The sequence below is a fragment of the Heptranchias perlo genome, chromosome 14 (assembly GCF_035084215.1).
Source record: "Heptranchias perlo isolate sHepPer1 chromosome 14, sHepPer1.hap1, whole genome shotgun sequence".
Taxonomy (NCBI): Eukaryota; Metazoa; Chordata; class Chondrichthyes; order Hexanchiformes; family Hexanchidae; genus Heptranchias; species Heptranchias perlo.
The window spans coordinates 46,277,023-46,299,336 of record NC_090338.1 but is presented as its reverse complement, the minus strand read 5'-3'; the positions used below and the strand labels follow the sequence as shown (position 1 = coordinate 46,299,336).

The 22,314-nt window shown below is 37.9% G+C and overlaps 1 protein-coding gene across 2 annotated transcripts in view; it reads left to right on the top strand.

The window, feature by feature from the left end:
• The window catches only part of csnk1a1 (casein kinase 1, alpha 1), a 54,885-nt gene extending 49,257 nt beyond the window's left edge, over window positions 1-5,628 (top strand). For both annotated transcript variants that reach the window (XM_067996390.1, XM_067996392.1), the window contains one exon: window positions 4,144-5,628. In XM_067996390.1, the coding sequence (XP_067852491.1) occupies window positions 4,144-4,151 (8 nt within the window). In that variant the 3' untranslated portion in view covers window positions 4,152-5,628. The remainder of the gene's footprint in view (window positions 1-4,143) is intronic.
• Window positions 5,629-22,314: the final 16,686 nt, after the last annotated feature.

Sequence of the window (22,314 nt, the reverse complement as noted above, 5' to 3'; positions counted from 1 at the left end):
AGCTATTTGGTCCATAGTTCCCTGGACTGGTTCTATCTCCCTTTTTTAATGTAGGAATCACATTAGCTGTCCACCAATCCTCTGGCACTATTCCCTTTTCTAATGAATTTTGATATATAATAGTGCCTCTGCTATCTCTTCCCAAACTTTCAGTATGCACGGATGCAATGCAAGTTTCCCCTCCAAGTTTGATTAGTTTATGAATTATCTCCCCCTTTCTATCTTAAATGTCAGTCTTTTTTGATCTTTCTTTTGTTGTCATTGTACTTAATGTATGTCATTTTCTTTAGTTTCAATTTTTCCCTTATTTCTTTATTAAATCTATGGTGTCATTACTGGCTAGTTTGTTTTTAGTGGGATATATTTCTCCTGGACACTGTTTTAAATGTTTCCCACTGTTCTATTTATCTGTTCTGTTTCATTTCCAGTGCTTCCTCTCGGGCTTTTTACATACCGGATAAGAGGATTCCTGCGCACACTGCAAAAACTCCATTCCCTGTACTCCTTTACCTACCTCTTGCCAGTTTATTTGGGATTATTTAAAATCTCCTCTGATTATTCTATGTCCATTACTCATTTCACATTTGCTTACATATTTCTTCCTCCACCTCCATTCCACTATTAGCTGGTCTGTCGTATACCTCTGACAGCATGATCGATCCCTTACCGTTTTCAATCTATATGGATTCTGTTTCTATCCTTTTATGTCCCTTTTTTATACTGCCATTGTTATTTCTGATTAGTATAGCTACTTCAACCTCCTCCTCTTTCCCCCCCCCCCCCCCCCCCCCCCCTCAAACTACCGCTGTCCTCCCCAATCCTTTCTGATAGTTATAACTTGCAATATTTAGTTGCCAGCCCTGTTCTTTATGAAGCCATGTATCAGTTATCCCTACTAAATCTGGTTCCTTGCTACGGGTTTATCGCTGCCAGTTTCCTTTTTATTTTGGATGTTATGTACATTCATTGACTTATCTTTATTCCTTACCCTGGCCTGACCTTTGGTACAGCTCCTTCCTGTCCCAGTACTGGGCCAGTGTCCCATGAAATAGAACCAGTCTTTCTCACATTCACCTTTCTGATGTGCCTATCCATATGCCAGTTGGTACGTGGCTCCGGTAGTAATCCTAAGATTACCTCGCGTGAGGTTCTGCTTAATTTAATTCTTAGCTTCTGATATTCCCTTAACAGGACGACCTCCTTCTTGTTCTTTGTCATTGGTGCTGATATGGACCAGGACAACTGGATCCTTCCCCCTCCCTTTCCAAGATCCTCTCCAGTCACTCAGACGTCCATTACCCTTACACCAAGTAGGCAACACACCCTCCTGCACTTGGTCCTGACCGCAGAGGATGCTATCTATCGCCCTGATTATAGAATCCCCTATGACTACAACCTGCGGGACCTCCTCTACCTCTCCTAAGTTCCCACTACCCTGCTGACTAACAGTCACACTCTCCCCTTCCTGCACCTGTGCTTTCCTCTGAGGTGTGACTGCACCCTGGAGAAAACTATCTCCATATTCCTTCCCCTCCCTTGTGTGGGAATGTTTCAATTTCGCACTCCAGTTCAAAGACTCTGAGCTGGAGTGTCTCAAGCCAGAGGCATTTACTGCAGACGTGGCAATCCAGGACAGACTCGCTGTCCACGCACTCCCACGTAGTACAGTCCTGACACACAGCCTGTACTGCCATTTCTACTTTTATTTATTTCAGTTTATTTCTAGGACTAATAGAATCGCTTGAGATCTAGATTACATTTAGTAAATGGATTTAGCTTGATTTCAAAATAATTCTTGATTACTTAGTCTTTTTTTAAATCTAAGTTTTAAAAGTTGATTAGTTTATAATCCCTTGGTTTAAACCACTTAGCACTTCCTTCCCCCTCTGCACCTAATTCCCACACTCACCAAATTCCTAGTTGAAAATCCCTCACTGTTAGCAATTCACTCTGTTAGAAGTTCACTCTTTGTCCAACCCAACCTCTGCTGAAGTGTTGATGGAGGGAGGAACTCTCCCCTTTGAATACAGCCAATGATAATTCAAAGTTGCTTAAAAACAATTTTAATTGTCCAATAGTTTCAATTAAGCAATGTAAATAACTAGCAATCCTTTTGAATTTGGAGGTGTTTTTCATGTCTGTTTAACCTGTTTTGAGAGGGGACAGTCAGTCTTGAGCTTTCAATTAACTAGAAAACTGATCTTTTAGAGGAAAAAACCTTATTCCCACATCAAAAATTGATAGTGAAGCAAAGAGAAAACACAGGTGATTGAGGTTAAGGTAGCAACAGCTTAATGTTTATAAAGGTAGAATGGACAGAAAAAAAGAATGACAGCAAGTAGAGGAAACTTTTTTTCTTTTAAGGTTAATACTGTGGTAATAAAGCTATCCCAAAGTCTTATTACTCAGTATTTTCAAATGTTGCACTGAAAGCTAAAGACCTACCAGTTGTCCCAGTGCTTTAATGGATAAATGCACATCAGTTTTCAGAGGCAAATGGCACTTGAATCTACTTCATAATTAAACATTGTTTTTGTTTGGAAGAGAGTTTCTGTCTAGAACATGAGCAGACACTTCTGGTTACTATTCAGTATCGTAGTGGATCACATGCACACAAGCTGCAAAGCTGGGTGCATTTTGAGTGGTGCACTTGCTAACTGGATTTGTGTCCAAGAAGACAGCAGTGTGTTCTTCGACAAGTATCCTTTTTTTAAAATTCTAACTTAATAGTCATTGACCTCTTATTCCAGTCTGACTCCTATCCAGCAGTTAGTGATATGGAGCTGTTGAAAGACTGAATGTAGGCCATTGCTCAGTACACTGATTTAAAGATTACAGCATTATGGTTAACTGGGAATGAATATAATTTGCACAAGGGAATTTAGTTTTGACATTTTTTCTTGGTCAAATAGATCAACTATTTTAGCCCAAAAGAAGGAAGTGAAACTGGTTTCTTGGCTATCCTGCAGTGTTTTAACTGTCTCTCTAAATGTTCATTTGGTTCTGTTGTAGTAAACCAGTAATGTGTAAAATTGGTCAGGGAAAAAATTCCTTCAGTCTTTATCATACAAATAAAAATTGCCTAGGAACAATGTTCCTTTTGAGAATATTGCTATTGTCTGTGAAGTTGTTTAAGGTCTTGTTCTAGACTGGTACCTAAGTTTTTCTAGACCAGTGTCTAGCTCTGGACAAAGGTCTGAGTCCCAGCATTCAACCACAATTGACTAATTGGGGGTTGCCTTACCTGAGCAAGCTGGTAAGGATTGTGGATATTAATATTGTGCAATTTTCTGCTGGATAAGCATGCACAGATTTTCATTTGCCACTTCTCACTTGATAGACATGCCACAAGAGTTGTTTGCGAAAACTTCAAATTGGTCAAGTTTTGAGATTGTAAGACGTGGCTGTGATTTGTATAACCTATAGTTGCTGCAAAATTATAGGTTATACTGGCAGCAAGTGTCTAAAGATCCATTGGGGAAGCATTGTTACTGTATAATTTCAGGTGATTTTTTGTAGCAACTTTGACGTTGGCAGGTAATACAAAGGTTTAGAATACAGAATATTTTAAAATGACTTCTGAGCATGTCCTTTTCAAAAACTTTAGATCACAAAATAGCAGTGCTATAAGTAGGTATTAGTATTAGCTTTGGTATATTGACAATTTTTTTTGGCTGTTGGTGCAGCCTACTCACCTTTCAATGTGTGGCATTTTACTGCCTGGTGTATTCGTTTCAATCAACTGTTGGAATGCTGAAAGTATAGGGTTTTCATAGAAACTATTTTAGCACTCTGCTTCATCTTGTGCCAAAACAATCATTAATGTTTTTATACAGAAACTTGTGTGGAGTAGCATGCCTTAGTGAAGCCTTCACTCATGAAGTATAAAAATCTACAAAATTATTTGTTCGCTAATGAATGGCATGAAAGGGAATTGGTGTACTTCATATACACATTGTGGAAAGTCTAATGTTGCTGACTTTTTCCATACGTATGATGAGAAGTAGTACTATACAGTCTGTCAATATATAGAAACATTTTCTATTGCTGAAGTGCTTCCGCAGTCAAAAGATTCATGCCATATGTTATACAATGAATAAAATGTGCAGATCGTTTAATGACTAATCCTTTTGTCTTCAACAGGGTTCTGATCTCAAGGTTGAAACAAAGGAGCAGAGCAGCATGAGAGCAGGTTGCCTTTTGTCACTCCCCTTCTGATTTTTGTTTCATATGTACATGCCGTTCAGTGGACAACCATTTAACTGATGAATTAAACTCTACTGGATACAGCTGACTCTGTGGGAAGAGCATATACAAACTGTACCTGCAACTGTAGCAGCCTTTAATCAAACTAATTCCTGGAAAAGCGCAATTTCATCTTTCAAAATAGAGCAACTGAAGCAGACTTGCTGGTGTTCAGTTTTCTTTATTCAATAAATGGGATGTAAGAAAGTGGTTGACACAATGGAGAGAAAATTAACATTGTGCATTTGCCAATTTTTTCTTTTTTTTTTGTTTCTGCACTGCTTGGAAGTTAAATGATGTTTAAGTGGCACATGGAAGCTGTTCCGTTAGCAGTCTCTGAATTTCAGCCCAAACTTGTACTTGAAAGGTGCAATGCATTGCCTATCTTTTCCCTTGTATTGGGTTCCAAATCTCCTCTTGTCTAATGGAAAATGGTAAATATCTTATAGGCTGGGATTTCTCTATTAAAGCACCTGCAGCCAGTAGTAAACCAATAGCAACCAAAGAATCCATGTTTTCTGTTGGAAGGACTCTGCCTGCTGTCTTATGCTAGAGTGGCATCTAATGTGAAGAAATGACAAAAGTAGTGACTACTAGATAAACCTAGAACTCTGCATTAAGTATATTGTACTTGGTTAAATGAAAAGCTTAGTCATCGCAAGCTTAGCTAACAACTTAAGACTGAACTTGTATGTAAATTGCTTAGATAGCATTGTAATCACTGTACACATCTACTCTGACCTGAGATTTACAGTGTTTTCTGAACGTCAAGCTTTTTTGTTTACATGTTAATTGAATAAGAAAACACAGTTCTTGTAAAAGAATAGGGTTATTTTATATTGCTGTGCTGAACTTCCCTGTTTGCAATGCAACTTCCCCTCAACTTTCACTTTTTTTTAAAAATCAGTAAACTTTCAAAAGCCAGTTCATTTAAAAATGTTGCATTTCTTCACAGAGATAGCTTTAGATTTGTAGACTGATGTACCTTTCTCCTTTTTTAATACAGTGGTTATTTTGTAAATTTTTTTGGGGGGCATTAGCTTTGTTCTTGCTGCAGTGAATTGATCAGTTATAGAAAGAATATGTATCCAAGGTGGAGCCTCTGCAGCTACGAAGCAAATGTCATTGTATACTCAACAGTGGCTGAACTTTGAAGTTTCTTTGAAATTTGAAAAGCGTGTTGGAGGTTTTTTACTTTTCTTTTGATCTTGTAAAATGAAAATTAACTGATGTTTTGCAGCCGAGGTGTACAGTGCAGAAATGGCAACTGTTGCTGGCTGTGAATCTGGCCCAGCTGAAATCTTTTATTGCTGGAAGTACTTTAACAGTGTAATTTATTCCTTTTTAGCATGTAAGAATAAATTAAAAAATTACTTGTCGGAACCACCTGACCAGTCTTAATTTTTGCCAATTCATGTGCAAGGTACAGTCAAAGGTGTAAGATTCATATTTCTAATGTAAAATTTTATGCATAGAATCCAATTACTTTAATTTGAATTCATTTGGTTTCCTGTACAGTTTACCAAAAGGTACAGTAACCTTATTCCCCCCCCAATAATTTTGAGAGCAGATATGGGAAGGAAGAAGGGTTAGAGTACTTTTATTAATTGTACAGGCTTTTTGTGGAAGAAAATATGACTGATAAATTTCTTTCAGGTTTTAGTTATTGGTAGCATGGAGACCCTTGAGTGTGGTTTGTCCCTGCTCCAGTACTGTCACCAACTGGCAGCTCCGTAGCAAACTGCTCGGGAGAATAGGACTTCAAAACAGCCTGTGAACTGCTCCAAAATCCATGTACCTTAAATGTAACTCCGTCTAGTTTGAAGTAATACACCACGTGTTTTATAGGGAGCAACTCCAGGATGCTCCCTGTTAATGACATGACTGGAGCGACCTATCAGGGAAGGGGTACCTTTCTCAATGGTCTCTGCTTGCTATAAAAGTCATACTTTTACTAAAATGTCAAAGAAACTTGATGGGTGGCTATTTTCTGCTGTAAAAATGAACAGTAGTATTTCTGAAGAGATAGTACTACCCTGATCGTTTCTTTCCCCATTCAACAATTTGTGACCTATTAGCTTTTTTTAAACTGGATGATTTTATTATATGTTCAAATATGCTTTGCAATTGTTCTGGATGCACATTCTCATGTTGGAGTCTTGTTTATTCCCAATCCTGACCAAAACTTTTAAAATATTCATTTTTTTTTCTAGGCTGGGGTGTAGTGTAAATATTTAAAAAGCAATGACTAGCTTAAAATGTGCCTATTTTGATGTTTGGCTACAACTGAGTGGTGCATACAGAAAGTTAAGTGCATGTCTTAAATAAGTTTGACTCCAGGTTGGCTGTTGGGATCGGAAGGTATTTGACATTCTAAACTGATGCTTGCTGCTGGAACCATTAATTGCTTTGTCATTCAAAGTATGGAAAGAATTGTAAACCCTATGCAGGCTTATGCATTCAAAGCCAAACAGTTTCGAGTTTGTGTTAAGATGCATTTTAATGCAGGTATGTTGCTTGCTGCCTCTCTTTCTCTTATATCCTCCAACAAAAAGCTATGAGAGACCCAATGTCAAGACATTTTGAGGGAAGCTGAAAATTTAGTAATTGAATATTTTTAAAAAAAATCCTGATGCAAAATGATAGCTGGATAAGGATACTGTGATTTTGTCTTTTGACAGTGCAGTAAATTGTTAGAAGTATTGAATATCTAAGTGACACTGCCAAATATCAATCATATTCCCTGTTGAAAGACTGAGCTGCTTTCTTAATCATTTTTGTTTGATCTACTCTAGTTCTTTTTATTGTTTTTCAGAATGAGAGTACAATTATATGGGTTTTATATATCATATCTGTATATACTGGGATATTGTGACATCCAGAGGTGGGACAGTAACGTGTTTGCCAATCAGCATGCAATTTTTGAAGTGTAGTACAGCTGTATTACTTCTGTTGCATCTATTTGAAAGTTCTGAAATAAAATACAAATTGTTTTGAATTAACATGAAAGAATTCAGATATTAACCTGTACATGTTGATAAAATTGTTGGTCTGTTGAATATTGGCTTATGACCAGCTGGGTATGTGGTTCTGGCAAAAACAAAAAAAAGTACCAGATAAACATTTCAAAAACATGTCTTGTCATAGTTTCACATACCAACGTTGAGTTGTTTCAGTAAGTATGCTGTTTGCCATGCTAGCAACTTGTACTGGTGGTAGCGAAGTATATGGTTTATTACTGCTTGACAATATTGGTTTTCATTTAAATTTATGGAAATTATTATTCAGAAGGACTGCAGGTTTCAATCGCAAAGTGTTCTAACTTTACCATCACAAAGCCTTACCCTGTAGTTTTCAGCAACGGCATTACAGATGAGCTTAGGATTCATGTGAAGAGAGGAATCTACTAAGTTGCATTTATAAATATTATGCATTTTTACATTTCTTGAAACATGTGCCTACTAAAATATTCTGAATGATTAAGGTTGTAATAGACATATTGAAATATTTTTTAACTGAGAATCTGCCTCGATGATCCCTATTCCTTTACTCTCATCTGTCGTTGAAGAAAAGTGTTTTTATTTTGAAATTTTAAAATGCTCAAATTCCTTAATGAAAATCTGCACTTGTTTATAAATGGGTTTCTCGTCCTACATCTACAGTTGTTCTGAAAATGATCCCAAAGGGAGGAATACGCATCCATACTGGAATCAAACCAGATTACAAGAAGGAACTGTCCAGCAAATTAAAATATTATTCACAAATTTTAGTAATCCAAATATTATAAAAAGCAATCCTGATCAAAATGCCAGATTGATTTGTTGAAGCAGAATAATTAGTTTTTTCTGTACTGTAATTCAAGGAATTGGTGTACAGTTCTAAGTTTTTATCTGGTCATTTCATCAGAATGTTGTGACTTTAACTACGTAATTGCGTAGTTGCTTGTGACAATTAGTTAAAACTTTGTTAAAGGTATTACATTTTGGAATGCAGATATTTTAAGATTTTCAGATGGTAAGTGCTTTTTTAAATAAATGTGCAGAATAAATATTTACCTGAGTTACAGACAAAACCTCTTTTTATATAGCTTGTTCAAAAGGCAGCAATTGATATTCACAAAATTGAAAGGAATGTTTGAGAATGCAAGCTGAAATGTTTTTTTTCGCTTGGGAATGTAAAATGTGTTTAATACTCTGGACTATAGCTGGTAGTTATGTCGGGCATTGGTTTTCAAACTTTGCTCGACCTACCCTGAGGGTCTGCACCATTATTCCAGGGGCCCTCAAGGTCATCAAACTACTTTGCATCTGGGATCAGGCATGCCATTCACCATGAACAGTGTCTCAAATTACATACTCTTTTTCTGTACTTCTCCACATTGATTGACTTGAATGTTATTTTTGTTGCTGTATACCAATGTTTTATACTATTGTTAATAGCTGGCACTTTTTTTTCAGAAGTTAGAGAAAGGTACTTCCAGAAGTGTCAGTATTTATCAGGAATTCCTCAAAAGTTTAAAAACAGTTGTCGGGTGCAACTGTGTTCTAGTTTGATTTTGGCTCAAGTTTTATTGTGTCTTAACAATTTTGATACAGCTGCAAGCCAGTTTTGTTTTTTATATATGGAATTAACTAGTTTTAAATTAATAATTACATTTCTATTGATATAAAATGAGCAGGTTGAAAATTAGCTGGCAATTCATTGGAGCATTTTGGCATTGAGCTAAATTATTTTTCATTTTGCAGAATCTAGCAAGACTAGGTTCGTCTTCAACCACTGGTACACTTTTTGCATTTTATGCAAATTCTTTGGAAACTACCAGGAAACTTATCACATCAAAGGAACCATTTTGAACCTATTAAATGCTTTGGCAACTTTGAATTACGTAAGATACAAATTGCAACATATTTAGTAGGTTAAGAGCAGAGCAATTTAAACAACTAGGATTACTAACTTGTGTCTCTTTATCAGTAACTATATCTGGACTAGGTGTGGTAGCAAGCAAATATTGACGTGTGGCATTAAGAAACCGAAATTTTGCCCTTGAACTGTTTAGCAGTAATGCACCAGCCCTTAAACTACTGTCCAAAGTGAGCAATTGCTCATCTGAAGTCCTACTTTGGTGTGAAAAATGCCCACAGCTGTGTATTATAATTTTGAGATCTTTAGGGTTTTAAAAAAAATATATAATCCACATTGAAGTAAGTTTATTTTTTTCACTCAAGGTCCAAAATTGAGTGCATCGTCAGTGGAAGTGTGGCAGAGCGAAACTCCTGTCTGCCATTGGATCCTGATGCGGATCCTGGCCCAAATTGCAGGGATGGGGCCATTGAAACACTGAGTGGGTGGCCAATACACATGTGGGCACATCAGCAGCATTTGCCTTAATGTGCCAGGAAATTTAGAGCAGTGCTGCACCAAGGGCAAACCTGAAGCCTAGAGAGGGCAGAAGAGGAAGTACTCGAGGCAGCACATTATCTCTCCATGTCAATCGGTCCCTTCTGGGATTGATTAATTCTCTTTGCAGTACTCTGGCTTTATTAGGCTTTGTATGGCACTCTTGCTAATTTTTATTGAGTTTTGTTGGGCCCAATGGGGGTGTAAGCAGAGGAATTTGAAGTAGACCAAAAACTCTGGACATGCGCCCTTGATGTTGGAGGGAGAGGGGTGGAAGACTCTTCCCTTTTTCCTGCTCCCTGGGCTGGAATTGAAGACTGAAGATTCCAACCCAAGGTGGGCAATAGACCTGGTCTCTGATTACCAGCAATTTAAGGCCTAAGGTCTCTGCTACACATAGCGTCCCACCAGAAGAGCAGGCAAGAAAGCAAAGGAGTTCTGTCTTTGCTCTGCCAGCACAAGGTAGTCTTACTGTGGGTCAAGAGCTTTGCTTAGCATGCTATATTGCAAAATGGTCCTCCAGAAATGGAAAACATGGTTAGCAAAGTGAGCAGCCCTGACCAGTTTTTTTTTAACTTGTGAACTAAAATGGTTTTCTACTGTTCTAATTCAAGGTTAGAAGATTTTGGTTTTAAAGCGAATTTGTGATGCAGAACAGAACTAGTCTCCGTTAATAACTGTGTCATTTGCACAGTCTTGATACCTAAATCTCATTGTGGAATTCAATTGGTAGGTGTGTCAACCTAGCAGACAGGTAAGCTGGATAATTTTGCATTTCTTTATAAAATATGTAGAAAAACAATAGTGGATAGCAAACAAAAGGTAGAAATGTAATGCTTGACTTGAGAACTTCTCCATAGCAACTTAAGTAAAATGGACCAGCATACAATGCAAGACCTTTTTGTAACATTTGGCATTAAAATGTGGTTCTGCAGCAAAGAAAACAGGTTATGTTCATGTTTTGAAACTGCTTTTGAAAAGGTTGATATACACTAATATATAATTACTTGGTCTTATGAGCAGCATGTATTAATATATACTTCATATTAAGGGATGCGTCCTTTAATCCTCCAGGTCAACTGGAGTGATACATTTGCTAATGTCTTGGCACTATATCACTGGCAAATGTATTTGGCTGCAGTATGATCAGCCTGCCCATGTGTAAATTGAAAGCCCTGCAAGGTAAGAAGTATCGCCCTATTTAAAGAAAGAACTTGCATTTATATAAGTCCTTTCATGACCTCAAGACATCCTAAACTGCTTTACAGCCAATGATGTGCATGTTGTAATGTAGGAATCGTGGCAGCGAATTTGCACACAGCAAGGTCCCACAAACAGCAATGTGATCTCTTTAAAATTATAGCACTTCTAAATACTTGCACTTGTACAATTTCCTTGATGTATATGTCGATAGGGAGAGGGAGGAATCTTGATTTGCTTATGAAATAAGTGAAAGTGCTACGGGATTTCTCTGGCTTGTACCTTTCAATTAAAACTGGAAATTGAAAATGTGGTCGAGCTGGTATAAAAATGTAAAGATCTGGTGGACATGTTTTGAATTGGGGTGAAAGTATGTGCTTAACATGACTTGTCAAGTTGGCTGTAAATAGGAAAGACTTTTTTCTGTAACACCCATCTCTACCTTGAGTGGCGCATCTTATGAACAAACTTAGTTTGTCAGCAACTTTCATTTTAAATAGACTTTGGTAATGTTCAACCTTAGTAACCAAGCTATTTGCCAAGTTGAGGATGAAAAAAAATGCCAAATTTGAATTAGCCACCTGCTTAAAATGCAATCATTCCAGTGGCTGTGACCAGCTAAGCTACATAGACCAGAACAGACTAGTTCATCCCTTGTTTGTGCTGAGTTAAGTAGTCTCAGGTGGAGGTGCTACAATTGGTACCAATATGCTTGATTAAAGGAGGGGGAAAAAAATCTTGATGTGCTATTCAGTAACAAAAGCATAATTTTGGCCTCTGCTCCTAGCATCTTTCACTCCACTTAAAAAAAAATATGAACAGCAATGTTGCTGACGCTAAGCGATGATGTATCTTTTTCCACCTAACTGATAAAACAAATTATTTCTCTGATTTAAGAGCTTGCTTTTTAAATGGCATACAGTGGTGTATTTTTCAGATGACTAGTAAGCAAAGAAATTATTCTGGAACATGTTCCGTTTAACATTTTATGAAATGTGAAGTGGAGCAGATTCTCAATCTTGATTCTTCAGTGATCACAATTTATGCATTTGTAAGCTGTCTCTAAATTAATGTTCAACCTTCAAGCAGTGCTTATAAATCTGGTTTATGTTAATGCATAAGGAAGGCTACATTTCTATCCATAATGAATTATAAGGTATTACAATGATCCTCATTTCTGCTTGACCTTTCAACTTGTTTAAACAACTTTGATTTGCCCAACTTCATCAGTGACTCCCTCAAAGCGGTAGGAAAACAAGGATGTACAGGACTGGAAAAGACTATTTTTGGTTCATCTGGTCAGCCCTGGAGTTGAAAGCAAATACATAGTTTGCTAACTACATCCCTCAGTTGACTTTTTTTCTCACCAAATGCCAGTACAATACTCTTAAAATTACTTATTTTATCTATATGTAGGAACAGAAGGAGGCCATTCAGCCCCTCGTGCCTGCTCCGCCATTTAAAATCATGGCTGATCTATGATCTAACTCCATATACCTGCCTTTGGCCCATATCCCTTAATACCTTTTGGTTGCCAAAAAGCTATCTATCTCGGATTTAAATTTAGCAATTGAGCTAGTATCAATTGCTGTTTGCGGAAGAGAGTTCCAAACTTCTACCACCCTTTGTGTGTAGAAATGTTTTCTAATCTCACTCCTGAAAGGTCTGGCTCTAATTTAGACTGTGCCCCCAACCAGCAGAAATAGTTTCTCTCTCCACCCTCTGTTCCCCTTAATATCTTAAACTTCGATCAGATCACCCCTTAACCTTCTAAACTCTAGAGAATACAATCCCAATTTGTGTAATCTCTCCTCGTAACTTAACCCTTGAAGTCTGGGTATCATTCTAGTAAACCGATGCTGTACTCCCTCCAAGGCCAATATGTCCTTCCAAAAGTGTGGTACCCAGAACTGCTCACAGTACTCCAGGTGCGGTCTAACCAGGGTTTTGTACAGCTGCAGCATAACTTCTGCCCCCTTGTACTCTAGTCCTCTAGATATAAAGGCCAGCATTCCATTAGCCTTATGGATTATTTTCTGCACCTGTTCATGACACTTCAATGATCTATGTACCTGAACCCCTAAGTCCCTTTGGACATCCACTGTTTTTAACTTTTTACCATTTAGAAAGTACCCTGTTCAATCCTTTTTGATCCAAAGTGGATGACCTCACATTTGTCAACATTGAATTCCATTTGCCACAGTTTTGCCCATTCACCTAATCTATCAATATCGCTTTGTAATTTTATGTTTTCATCTACACTGCTTACAATGCCACCAATCTTTGTGTCATCGGCAAACTTAGATATGAGACTGTCTATGCCTTCATCTAAGTCGTTAATAAATACGTTGAATAATTGAGGCCCCAAGACAGATCCCTGCGGGACTCCACTAGTCACATCCTGCCAATGTGAGTACCTTCCCATTATCCCTACTCTCTGTCGCCTTTCGCTCAGCCAACTTCCTAACCAAGTCCGTACTTTTCCCTCGATTCCATGGGCTTCTATCTTAGCTAACAGTCTCTTATGTGGGACTATATCAAATAACATCCATTGACATTCCCCTGACCACTACTTTAGTCACCTCTTCAAAAAATTCAATCAGGTTTGTCAGGCACGACCTACCTTTCACAAATCCATGCTGGCTCTCTGATTAACTGAAAATTCTCAGTGTTCAGTCACCCTATCCTTAATTATAGACTCCAGCATTTTCCCCACAACAGATGTTAGGCTAACTGGTTTATATAATTCCCTGGTTTTCCACTCTCCTTTCTTAAAAAGTGGAGTGACATGCAATTTTCCAATCCAGAGGGACAGTTCCTGAATCTAGAGAACTTTGAAAGATTATAGTTAAGGCATCTGCAATGTGTTCACCTACTTCCTTTAAAACCCTGGGATGGCAACCATCTGGTCCTGGTGATTTGTCACTCTTTAGTGCTATTATTTTCTTCATTGTGGTTGCTTTACTTATGTTAATTTTATCGAGTCCCTGTCCCCGATTCAATATTAGTTTTCTTGGGATTTCTGGCATGCCATCCTCTTTTTCTACTGTAAATACTGACGCAAAGTAATCGTTCAACATGTCCGCCATTTCCCCATTGTCAATGACAATATCCCCACTTTCAGTTTTTAAGGGGCCAACACTGCTCCTGACCACCCTCTTTTTCCTAATATAACTATAAAAGTTCTTCGTATTGGTTTTGATATCGCTTGCAAGTTTCTTTTCATACTCTTTTTGTAGCTCTTACTATCTGTTTTGTGACCCTGTGTTGATCTTTGTATCTTTCCCATTTGCCAGGATCTGTGCCATTTTTTGCCTTTTTGTATGCCCTTTCCTTATGTCTTATACTGTCCCTTACCTCTTTAGTTGTCTGTGGCTGTTTTTTTTGGCAAGTAGAGTTCTTGCCCCTCGGGTATAAACAGATTCTGTATCACGTTAAATGTTTCTTTGAACATTTCCCACTGATAATCAGTTGTTTTACCCATTAACAGATATGCCCAGTTTACTGTGAACAGTCTCCGTCTCATCCCATTGAAGTAAGTCTTACCCAGGTCTAGAATCTTAGCAGCTGATTCACTTTTTTCCCTTTCAAACACTATCTTGAACTGATCATGTTATGATCACTATTGGATAGATGTTTGCACATAATGAAGCTGTTAACTAAATCTGGTTCATTACTCATTACTAAATGTAGTACGCCTTGTTGCCTCTGGGACATGCTGCTGTAGAAAACGATCCCGGACACACTTAAATTCACTACCTTTCTGACAGTTGCTAGTCTGCTTTTCCCAATCTATGTGAAGGTTAAAGTCCCCCCTTAAGACCACTATGCCTTTGTTACATGCTTGTCTAATTTCTGCATTTATACAATCTAGCACTTCAGAGCTGCTGCAAGGGGTCGTATACACAATTCCCACTATAGTCTTAGATCCTTTCCTATTTCTCAATTCAACCCATAAAGTCTTTGTTGGCAGCTTAACTCTCGTTATATCCTCCTTTATCATTGAAGTGATTTCATCTCTAATCATTGAGGCTACTCCTCCCCCTCTTTCACTTTCCAGCACTTGGTCCGTAGCTATCTAGGTTATGGCACTTCAGGTGCACATCTAGGTACTTTTTAGATGAGTTTAGGGTTTCTGCCTCTACCATCCTTTCAGGCAGTGAGTTCCAGACCCCCACCACCCTCTGGGTGAAAAAATTTTTCCTCCGCTCCCTTCTAATCCTTCTACCAATCACTTTAAATCTATGCCCCCTGGTTATTGACCTCTCTAAGGGAAATAGGCCCTTCCACTCTATCTTGGCCCCTCGTAATTTTGTGCACCTCAATTAAATCACCCCTCCGCCTCCTCTGTTCCAAGGAAAACAACCCAGCCTATCCAATCTTTCCTCATAGTTAAAATTCTCCAGTCCTGGCAACATCCTCGTAAATCTCCTATATACCCCCTCTAGTGCAATCACATCTTTCCTGTAATGTGGTGGCCAGAACTGTACGCAGTACTCAAGCTGTGGCTTAACCAGTGTTTTATCCAGTTTCAGCATAACCTCCGTGCTCTTATATTCTATGCCTTGGCTAATAAAGGAAAGTGGTCCATATGCCTTCATAACCACCTTATCTACTTGTCCTGCTTCCTTCAGGGATCTGTAGACATGCACTCCAAGGTCCCTCACTTCCTCCACACCTCTCAGTATCCTCCCATTTATTGTGTATCCCTTGCCTTGTTTGCCTTCCCCAAATGCATTACCTCACATTTCTCTGGATGGAATTCCATGTGCCACTTTTCTGACACCTGAGCAGTCCATTGATATCTTCTTGCAGTCTACAGCTTTCCTCCTCACTATCAACCACACGGCCAATTTTTGTATAATCTGCAAACTTCTTAATCATGCCCCCTACATTTAAGTCCAAATCATTAATATATACCACAAAAAGCAAGGGACCTAGTACTGAGCCCTGCAGAACCCCACTGGAAACATCTTTCCAGTCATAAAAACACCTGTCGACCATTACCCTTTGTTTCCTGCCACTGAGCTAATTTTGGATCCAACTTGCCACTTTCCCTTGGAGCCCATGGGCTTGTACTTTTTTGACCAGTTTGCCATGTGGGACCTTGTCAAAACCCTTGCTAAAATCCATGTAGACTACATCAAATGCACTACCCTCATCTGTACACCTGTTATCCCCTCAAAAAATTCAATCGTTAGTCAGACCCGACCGTCCCTTAACAAATCCGTGCTGACTGTCCTTGATTTACTCCGTGCCTTTCTAAGTGACTGTTTATCCCATCCCTCAGAATTGATTCCAATAATTTGCCCACCACTGATGTTAGACTGACTGGCCTATAATTACTCGGTCTATCCCTCGCTCCCTTTTTAAATAATGGTATAACGTTAGCAGTCCACCAATCCTCCAGTGAGGATTAGAAAATGATGGTCAGAGCCTCTGCTATTTCCTCGCTTGCTTCTTTTAACAGCCTGGGATACATTTCATCCAGCCCTGGCGATTTATCTACTTTCAAAGATGCTAATCCCCTTAATACTTTCTCCCTCACTAAGTTTATCCCATCCAATATTTCACACTCCTCCTTAACTACAATGTCTGCATCATCCCTCTTTTGTGAAGACAGACGCAAAGTATTCATTAAGAACCATACCAACGTCTTCCGCCTCCACACATAGGTTACCTTTTTGGCCTCTAATAGGCCCTATTCTTTCCTTAGTTATCCTCTTGCTCTTAATGTATTTATAAAACATCTTTGGGTTTTCCTTGATTTTACTTGATTTTTACTTGCCACTTTTTTTATGCCCTCTTTGCTTTCCTAATTTCCTTTTTAATTTCATCCCTGCACTTTCTATACTCCTAGGCTCTCTGCAGTATTGAGTTCGTGGTGTCTGACAAGCTTTCCTTTACTGCTTTCTTACCCTGTATGCTCCTTAACATCCAGGGGGTTCTAGAATTGGCAGTCCCACCCTTTGTGGGAATATGTTTACTCTGAATGAGAAAGGGGAAATCTCAGGCTGGCAAATGCAGAAGCAGAAAACCCTGGCCCCAGTGTGTTCTTGGGCTTATTGCACTTTTTGACATTGAGAAATGGCAAATTAAAAAATTCAATCCTCAATCCCTCTGCATCCGATCAGTTGTCTCTTGATTATTTGCAGCCTTCCTGCTCTACTTGATGTCATTAACAAATTTTGATGATTTTATCTCCATTCCCATTTCTGAATTATTGATATACAATCCAGCTTTAGGGCACCCCATTAATCACTTCCTGCCACTCCAATGCAGCTCCGTGCACGATTGTCCTCCTATCTTTGCAGCCAGTTGCCAATGCACTTCAATAACTATCTACCTACTTTTTCCACAGAAAAGGTAGTGGAAATCGGAATTCGCTACCCCAAAAGGCTGTGGATGCTGGGTCAGTTGAAATTTTCGAGACTGAGGTCAATAGATTTTTTTTTAAAAGGCGCTATATAAATGCAAGTTGTTAACATATATTAAAACGTCCCAAGGCACTTCACAGGAGCATTACCAAACAAAATTTGACACCGAGCCACATGAGATAGGACAGGTGACCAAAGCTTGGTCAAAGAGGTAGATTTTAAGGAGCATCTTGAAGGAGGAGAGTGAGGTTTAGGGAGGAAATTCCAGAGGCGAGGGGCCTAGGTGGCTGAAGGCACAGTCACCAATGGTAGAACAATTAAAATGGGGGACAAGCAAGAGGTCAGAATTGGAGGAGCACAGAAATCTCGGAGGGTTGTCGGGCTGAAGGAGGTTAGAGAAGGAAACCATGGAAGGATTTAAAACAAGAATGAGAATTTTAAAATCGAGGTATTGCCGGACCAAGAGTCAATGTAGATCAGGGCATCAAGGGAAATGCAGTAAAGGTAGGTACGGATCAGCCATGATCTAATTGAATGACAGAACAGTCTCTGGCTGAATGGCCTACTCTTGTTCTTGTGTTCCTACCTATTTATTTTCTACCTTTGTGGACCAACTTCCTAAGTGGCACCATCAAAAGCCTTGAAGTTTAGATAAATTAAGTCTGAAGTTTTATTTATTCACAAGCTCTTTAAATGAACATGATTTCTTCCACTCCCATAAAGCCATGTTGACTTCTTGTAATGACTTTGTACTCAAGTTTCATGAAACACTTCTCAAGGATAATCTAACATTTCCCATGACTAATGTCAGGATCACTTTCCTATAATTTTCAAGTCCTTTTACCCATTTAAAAAAAAAAAGATATTTGTTCTATTCTCCAATCCTTTGTTACAACTCTAATGATTCCCTAAAGATCTGTGGCAGGACATGACCAATTTTGTTGGCCATTTCCTTAAATATCCTTGTGTGCAGGTCACCTGACCCAGGAAACATATCATCTTTCAGTGCCTTCAATGTTTCCTTCACATCCTTATCAGTAATTAATTGCTGTTGTCCTTAAAATTTTCTCCTAGTTTCCCAGAAAACCGACCCTCACTTCAGGGGGGAAAGTCAGTGGCTTTGTCCGTGAACAACAATATAAAATTGCTTAGGATATCTCCTTGAAAACTTATGTTGAGAATGGCCATTCTCAACATAAATGTGGAAAACTTAAATGGTGAGAAAAAGTTACATGATTTTTGGTTAAGTCTGTAAATCTACTTGTATTTTGCAACTACAATATGCAACATCCAGCAGATGACAGACATCAGTGTTTGGAGAGAAATATTCAATAATGGAGATTAATTGTGTGGTGTGTGTGCACACAGACACCATTGGTCTACAGAAATCTGCGACTAAAGCTAGTCATTTAACTTAATCCAATTTTCAAATATGGAAATGATCAATCCAAAAAGAATAATCTAGGGCATGAACCAGGACAGGAGTTGTCTTTGTGGATCAATTAGAATTATTTCTCCATGTTTTTTAAGTGCATCTGATATCTGACCTAATTTCCGGTGAGGAATTCTTTGACAGACCATCTTTTGAGGACTTTACAGCAGCTGAGGCCTAATGTTTCTCACAATTAGTTTGTGATTAAGACCCAGGTAAGTGTACTTTTCATAGTTAGACTTGAAGGAAGCTTTATAGAACTAACATTTAAACTATTTTAAAAAGTGAAAAAATCTGCAACTGCAATTTGTGATCTAGTTCACCATATCCAGTATTGAATGTACAACAGGACTTAAAACAGCCTTCATTGCATTCTTGGATGCTGTTTTTGATTTGGCTGCCTTGTATTTGTAGCCCCAACCAGATTTTAGAACCTAGCAACAGCAGTCGGAAAAAGATTCTGCTTTTATAATCACATAGCAAAATTATCAGTAACCTTTTTAATTCTGCAAGACATTTATTTGATCAAAGCTTGCAGGTCTAACAAATGACTAGAGGCATTTTATATAAACATTCCACATTAAATTCTCATTTAAAGCTGAGAATAGCTTTTTTGTTTGCTTGTCATTTTTGTATACCGGATGAGTCAGTATCAAGAACATTCAAGTTGAGTACTCGGCAATCCACTGCAAAATAAAGCTTAATACTCCGTTCCTGCAATGTGGCTTAATAATCTAGGAACAACACTTCCTATTGCACTAGGTGAACTTTTCCACTAACCACATAAGCCTCTGAAATTGCTAGTTTAATCTTAATTTGTGCCAAAATTTGGTTGTGCCCATATTTTGATGCAATTTATCCCCATACTCTTGCACTTCGGGCTGCCAAAACATCAAATAGGAACTTTGCAGCTGGCAAAGATTTCATCCGATAAAGGTAGTGAAGTATGTTAGGCTGGAGAACTAAGCAAACAGGGTTACACGTGTGCATTTACTTGTATACTTGCAAGATAATTCTGAATGCACATAGGCACAGTAAAAATCTTTAGATTAACTATTGGTGTCTCATGCAGATAGCTTGTAATTGCAGAGTACAGCAAACTGTCATCTGCCACTTCGATGTGATTGTATTAATGTTAATGTGGACCATTCCAACTTTAGCTTTGAAGTGAAAAATGTAATTTATGAATTCATTTGCTCTTAAATATTACTGTAAAGGATTTTTGGTGTTTTGATCCTTGAAACTTGTGTTATTTAGCCACTTCTGCGATTGTTTTGAGCTTCTAAATAACCAACTAACCAATGATTCAAATCTACTTTTCTTAAATTCAGGGCACACAGAAAATTATGATCCCTTGCATGTTGCTGTTCTTTGTCTTTCAAAATTTTATTTGGACTTTTATATTTTAAAAAATGCAACTTTCAACTGAGATCAATCAGTGTATTTTTTTGCCTTCCTAAGCCATGCATATTATGGCCATTTCCATTGCAACTAAGGACACATTGGTTCTGTTCTTTGCAGGTAATTTGAATAAACTATGAAAATGAAAAACAATTGAGGGGGAAGGAAGGTAGAAGAGACTAAATGGACTCTAATAGAATGCAATGCACAAGGAAATACCAGGAATGGCTGGCTTGCAATTTAAATATTTGATTACATACTTATTTGTAGTTACAAGTTGGGGATATTAAGATTCGAGCAGTTCTTCATTCAGTATTAAATCAGTCGCAAATTTTTTGCTGTTGTATTAGAAACAGTTAACTGCAAAGATCTTTAAACATTTTGTTTATATCAGAAATATCTTGGTGAAAGTATCCTGTCACACACATGCCTAATGAGACGGTAGCCTTGTAAGTGTTCCATTTATATCCAAGGAACTGATTGTGTAAGCATTAAATTGTGCCCTTTGGAGTGTTTTAAAACTGCAGTTAATGTTATCGGATTTTGCTCTTTGATCTCTAACCTTATGATTGCATTTAAAGCTTGTGTAGAACCACCATTTCTGTGCAACTGGAGAGATGTACTTCCTGATTGAGTTAACTTTGTGAAGTTACTAGGTGACTGCAGAGTGGGAAATATCTTGTTTTCATAGATCAGCTTTACCTTATCCTTCACTACTGATTTTGTTTCACAGGAGATGTTTTGAATTTCAAAATTCATGTAATAACAATGGAAAAATGTACTTTCTTCCTGGTGGTCTGAGACAAAAATGAAGCAATTTTGCCTTGATTCCATTTTGTACTGGCCCCATTAATTCAGTGGCTAGTCATAAGTTTAAAAAAGAAACTAGCTATTGTTACTTGTCCCCAGCTTAACTTAAATTATGCAAGTTTTGATCATCTGCAAAGTTAAGGAAGGAGCCAAGCTACTTTCAAAGTGGGATTTGTTTAGTTAGGTGTATGATGGCCAGTTATTTTTGAATGTGGTCAACAAGTTATTCAAATCCAGGAAGTTCTGGTCACTATTTTGGGGAATATTTAAGGAGCTGTAGCTGTTCAAATTTGAGAATTAGTTCAGACCCACCCTCCACGGGGTATGAAATACAAGAGAAGGAATGTTTTTGTTTACAAAAGAGTAGCCTACATTTGATTGCAGCTGTTTTATTTTTTTCACTGTGCTAAATAAAAGGATTTCCACCTTTTTTAAAGATTTATATTCACTTGTTCATCACTTATTAAATAAATTCACAATTTGCTTACGGTTAAGTCTAAAGCGATGTCTGATGCGATGCTTTACTGACTGAAAATGATAGGGGTCCTGTGAAAATGTAGGATAATTCCAGTAGCTAAAATTAATTTTTTTTGGGTAGGTCACCCAATACACTCCTACGCATCAAAGCTAGTGAAGACACCGTTAAAGGAACGGGATTTTGGAATTTACCTATGACAGCGTAGGAACCGAAAAAATCTAGTGAGGAAAGACCCAAAAATGTAACTTTGTTCTCGATCAGATTTATTGTCTCCTTGTTTTGAGACTAAAAATTATATTCTGTTTGCATAATTCAATATTTTGACATTGCATTCATACTCGAGTGTAATAAATTGTCACTGTTCTCCACTAGAGCTATGGATTTTTGTATTGGACCATCATATGGAATAAATACTGTTTTGCACAGCTTCCTACTCAATGTTCTTTCATTTTATGTCTTTATAATGCTGAATAATTTAGTTAGCCACATTTCCACACTCATGCATGAATATCCAAGTTTTTTATGCTTTGATTTAAATGTTTGCATTTTTACAAATGCACAAGTGATTGAACAGCACAATGAGTTAGCACACTGATCTCTGGGAGCAAATTCAGTGTAAAAAGTTCTGATGTGTCTGCAGGGTAAGGGTCCTCAGTGATCAGTTTGGGCTTGGGCCTAGAGCACTAATCTGCCCATTATTCTGAATTAATGAGCAATCTCACTCAAAACCCATAATGATGGATAATGTTGAAATTGGAAAATTCAGATACAGTATCCTGGGCTGAAATGCATGTTTGATGCAAGTAGAAGGAACTTTACTGTTCATCTAACCTGATACCTATCCTGAAAGTATCCAATCCTGGGATTAAATGTTGAAAAATGGAATGATTTTCCATTCTTAATACTGCTGTCCTTTACCTTGAGCATGGATATTCACTCAATATTTTTTCTGTACCTACATGAATTAAAACTTA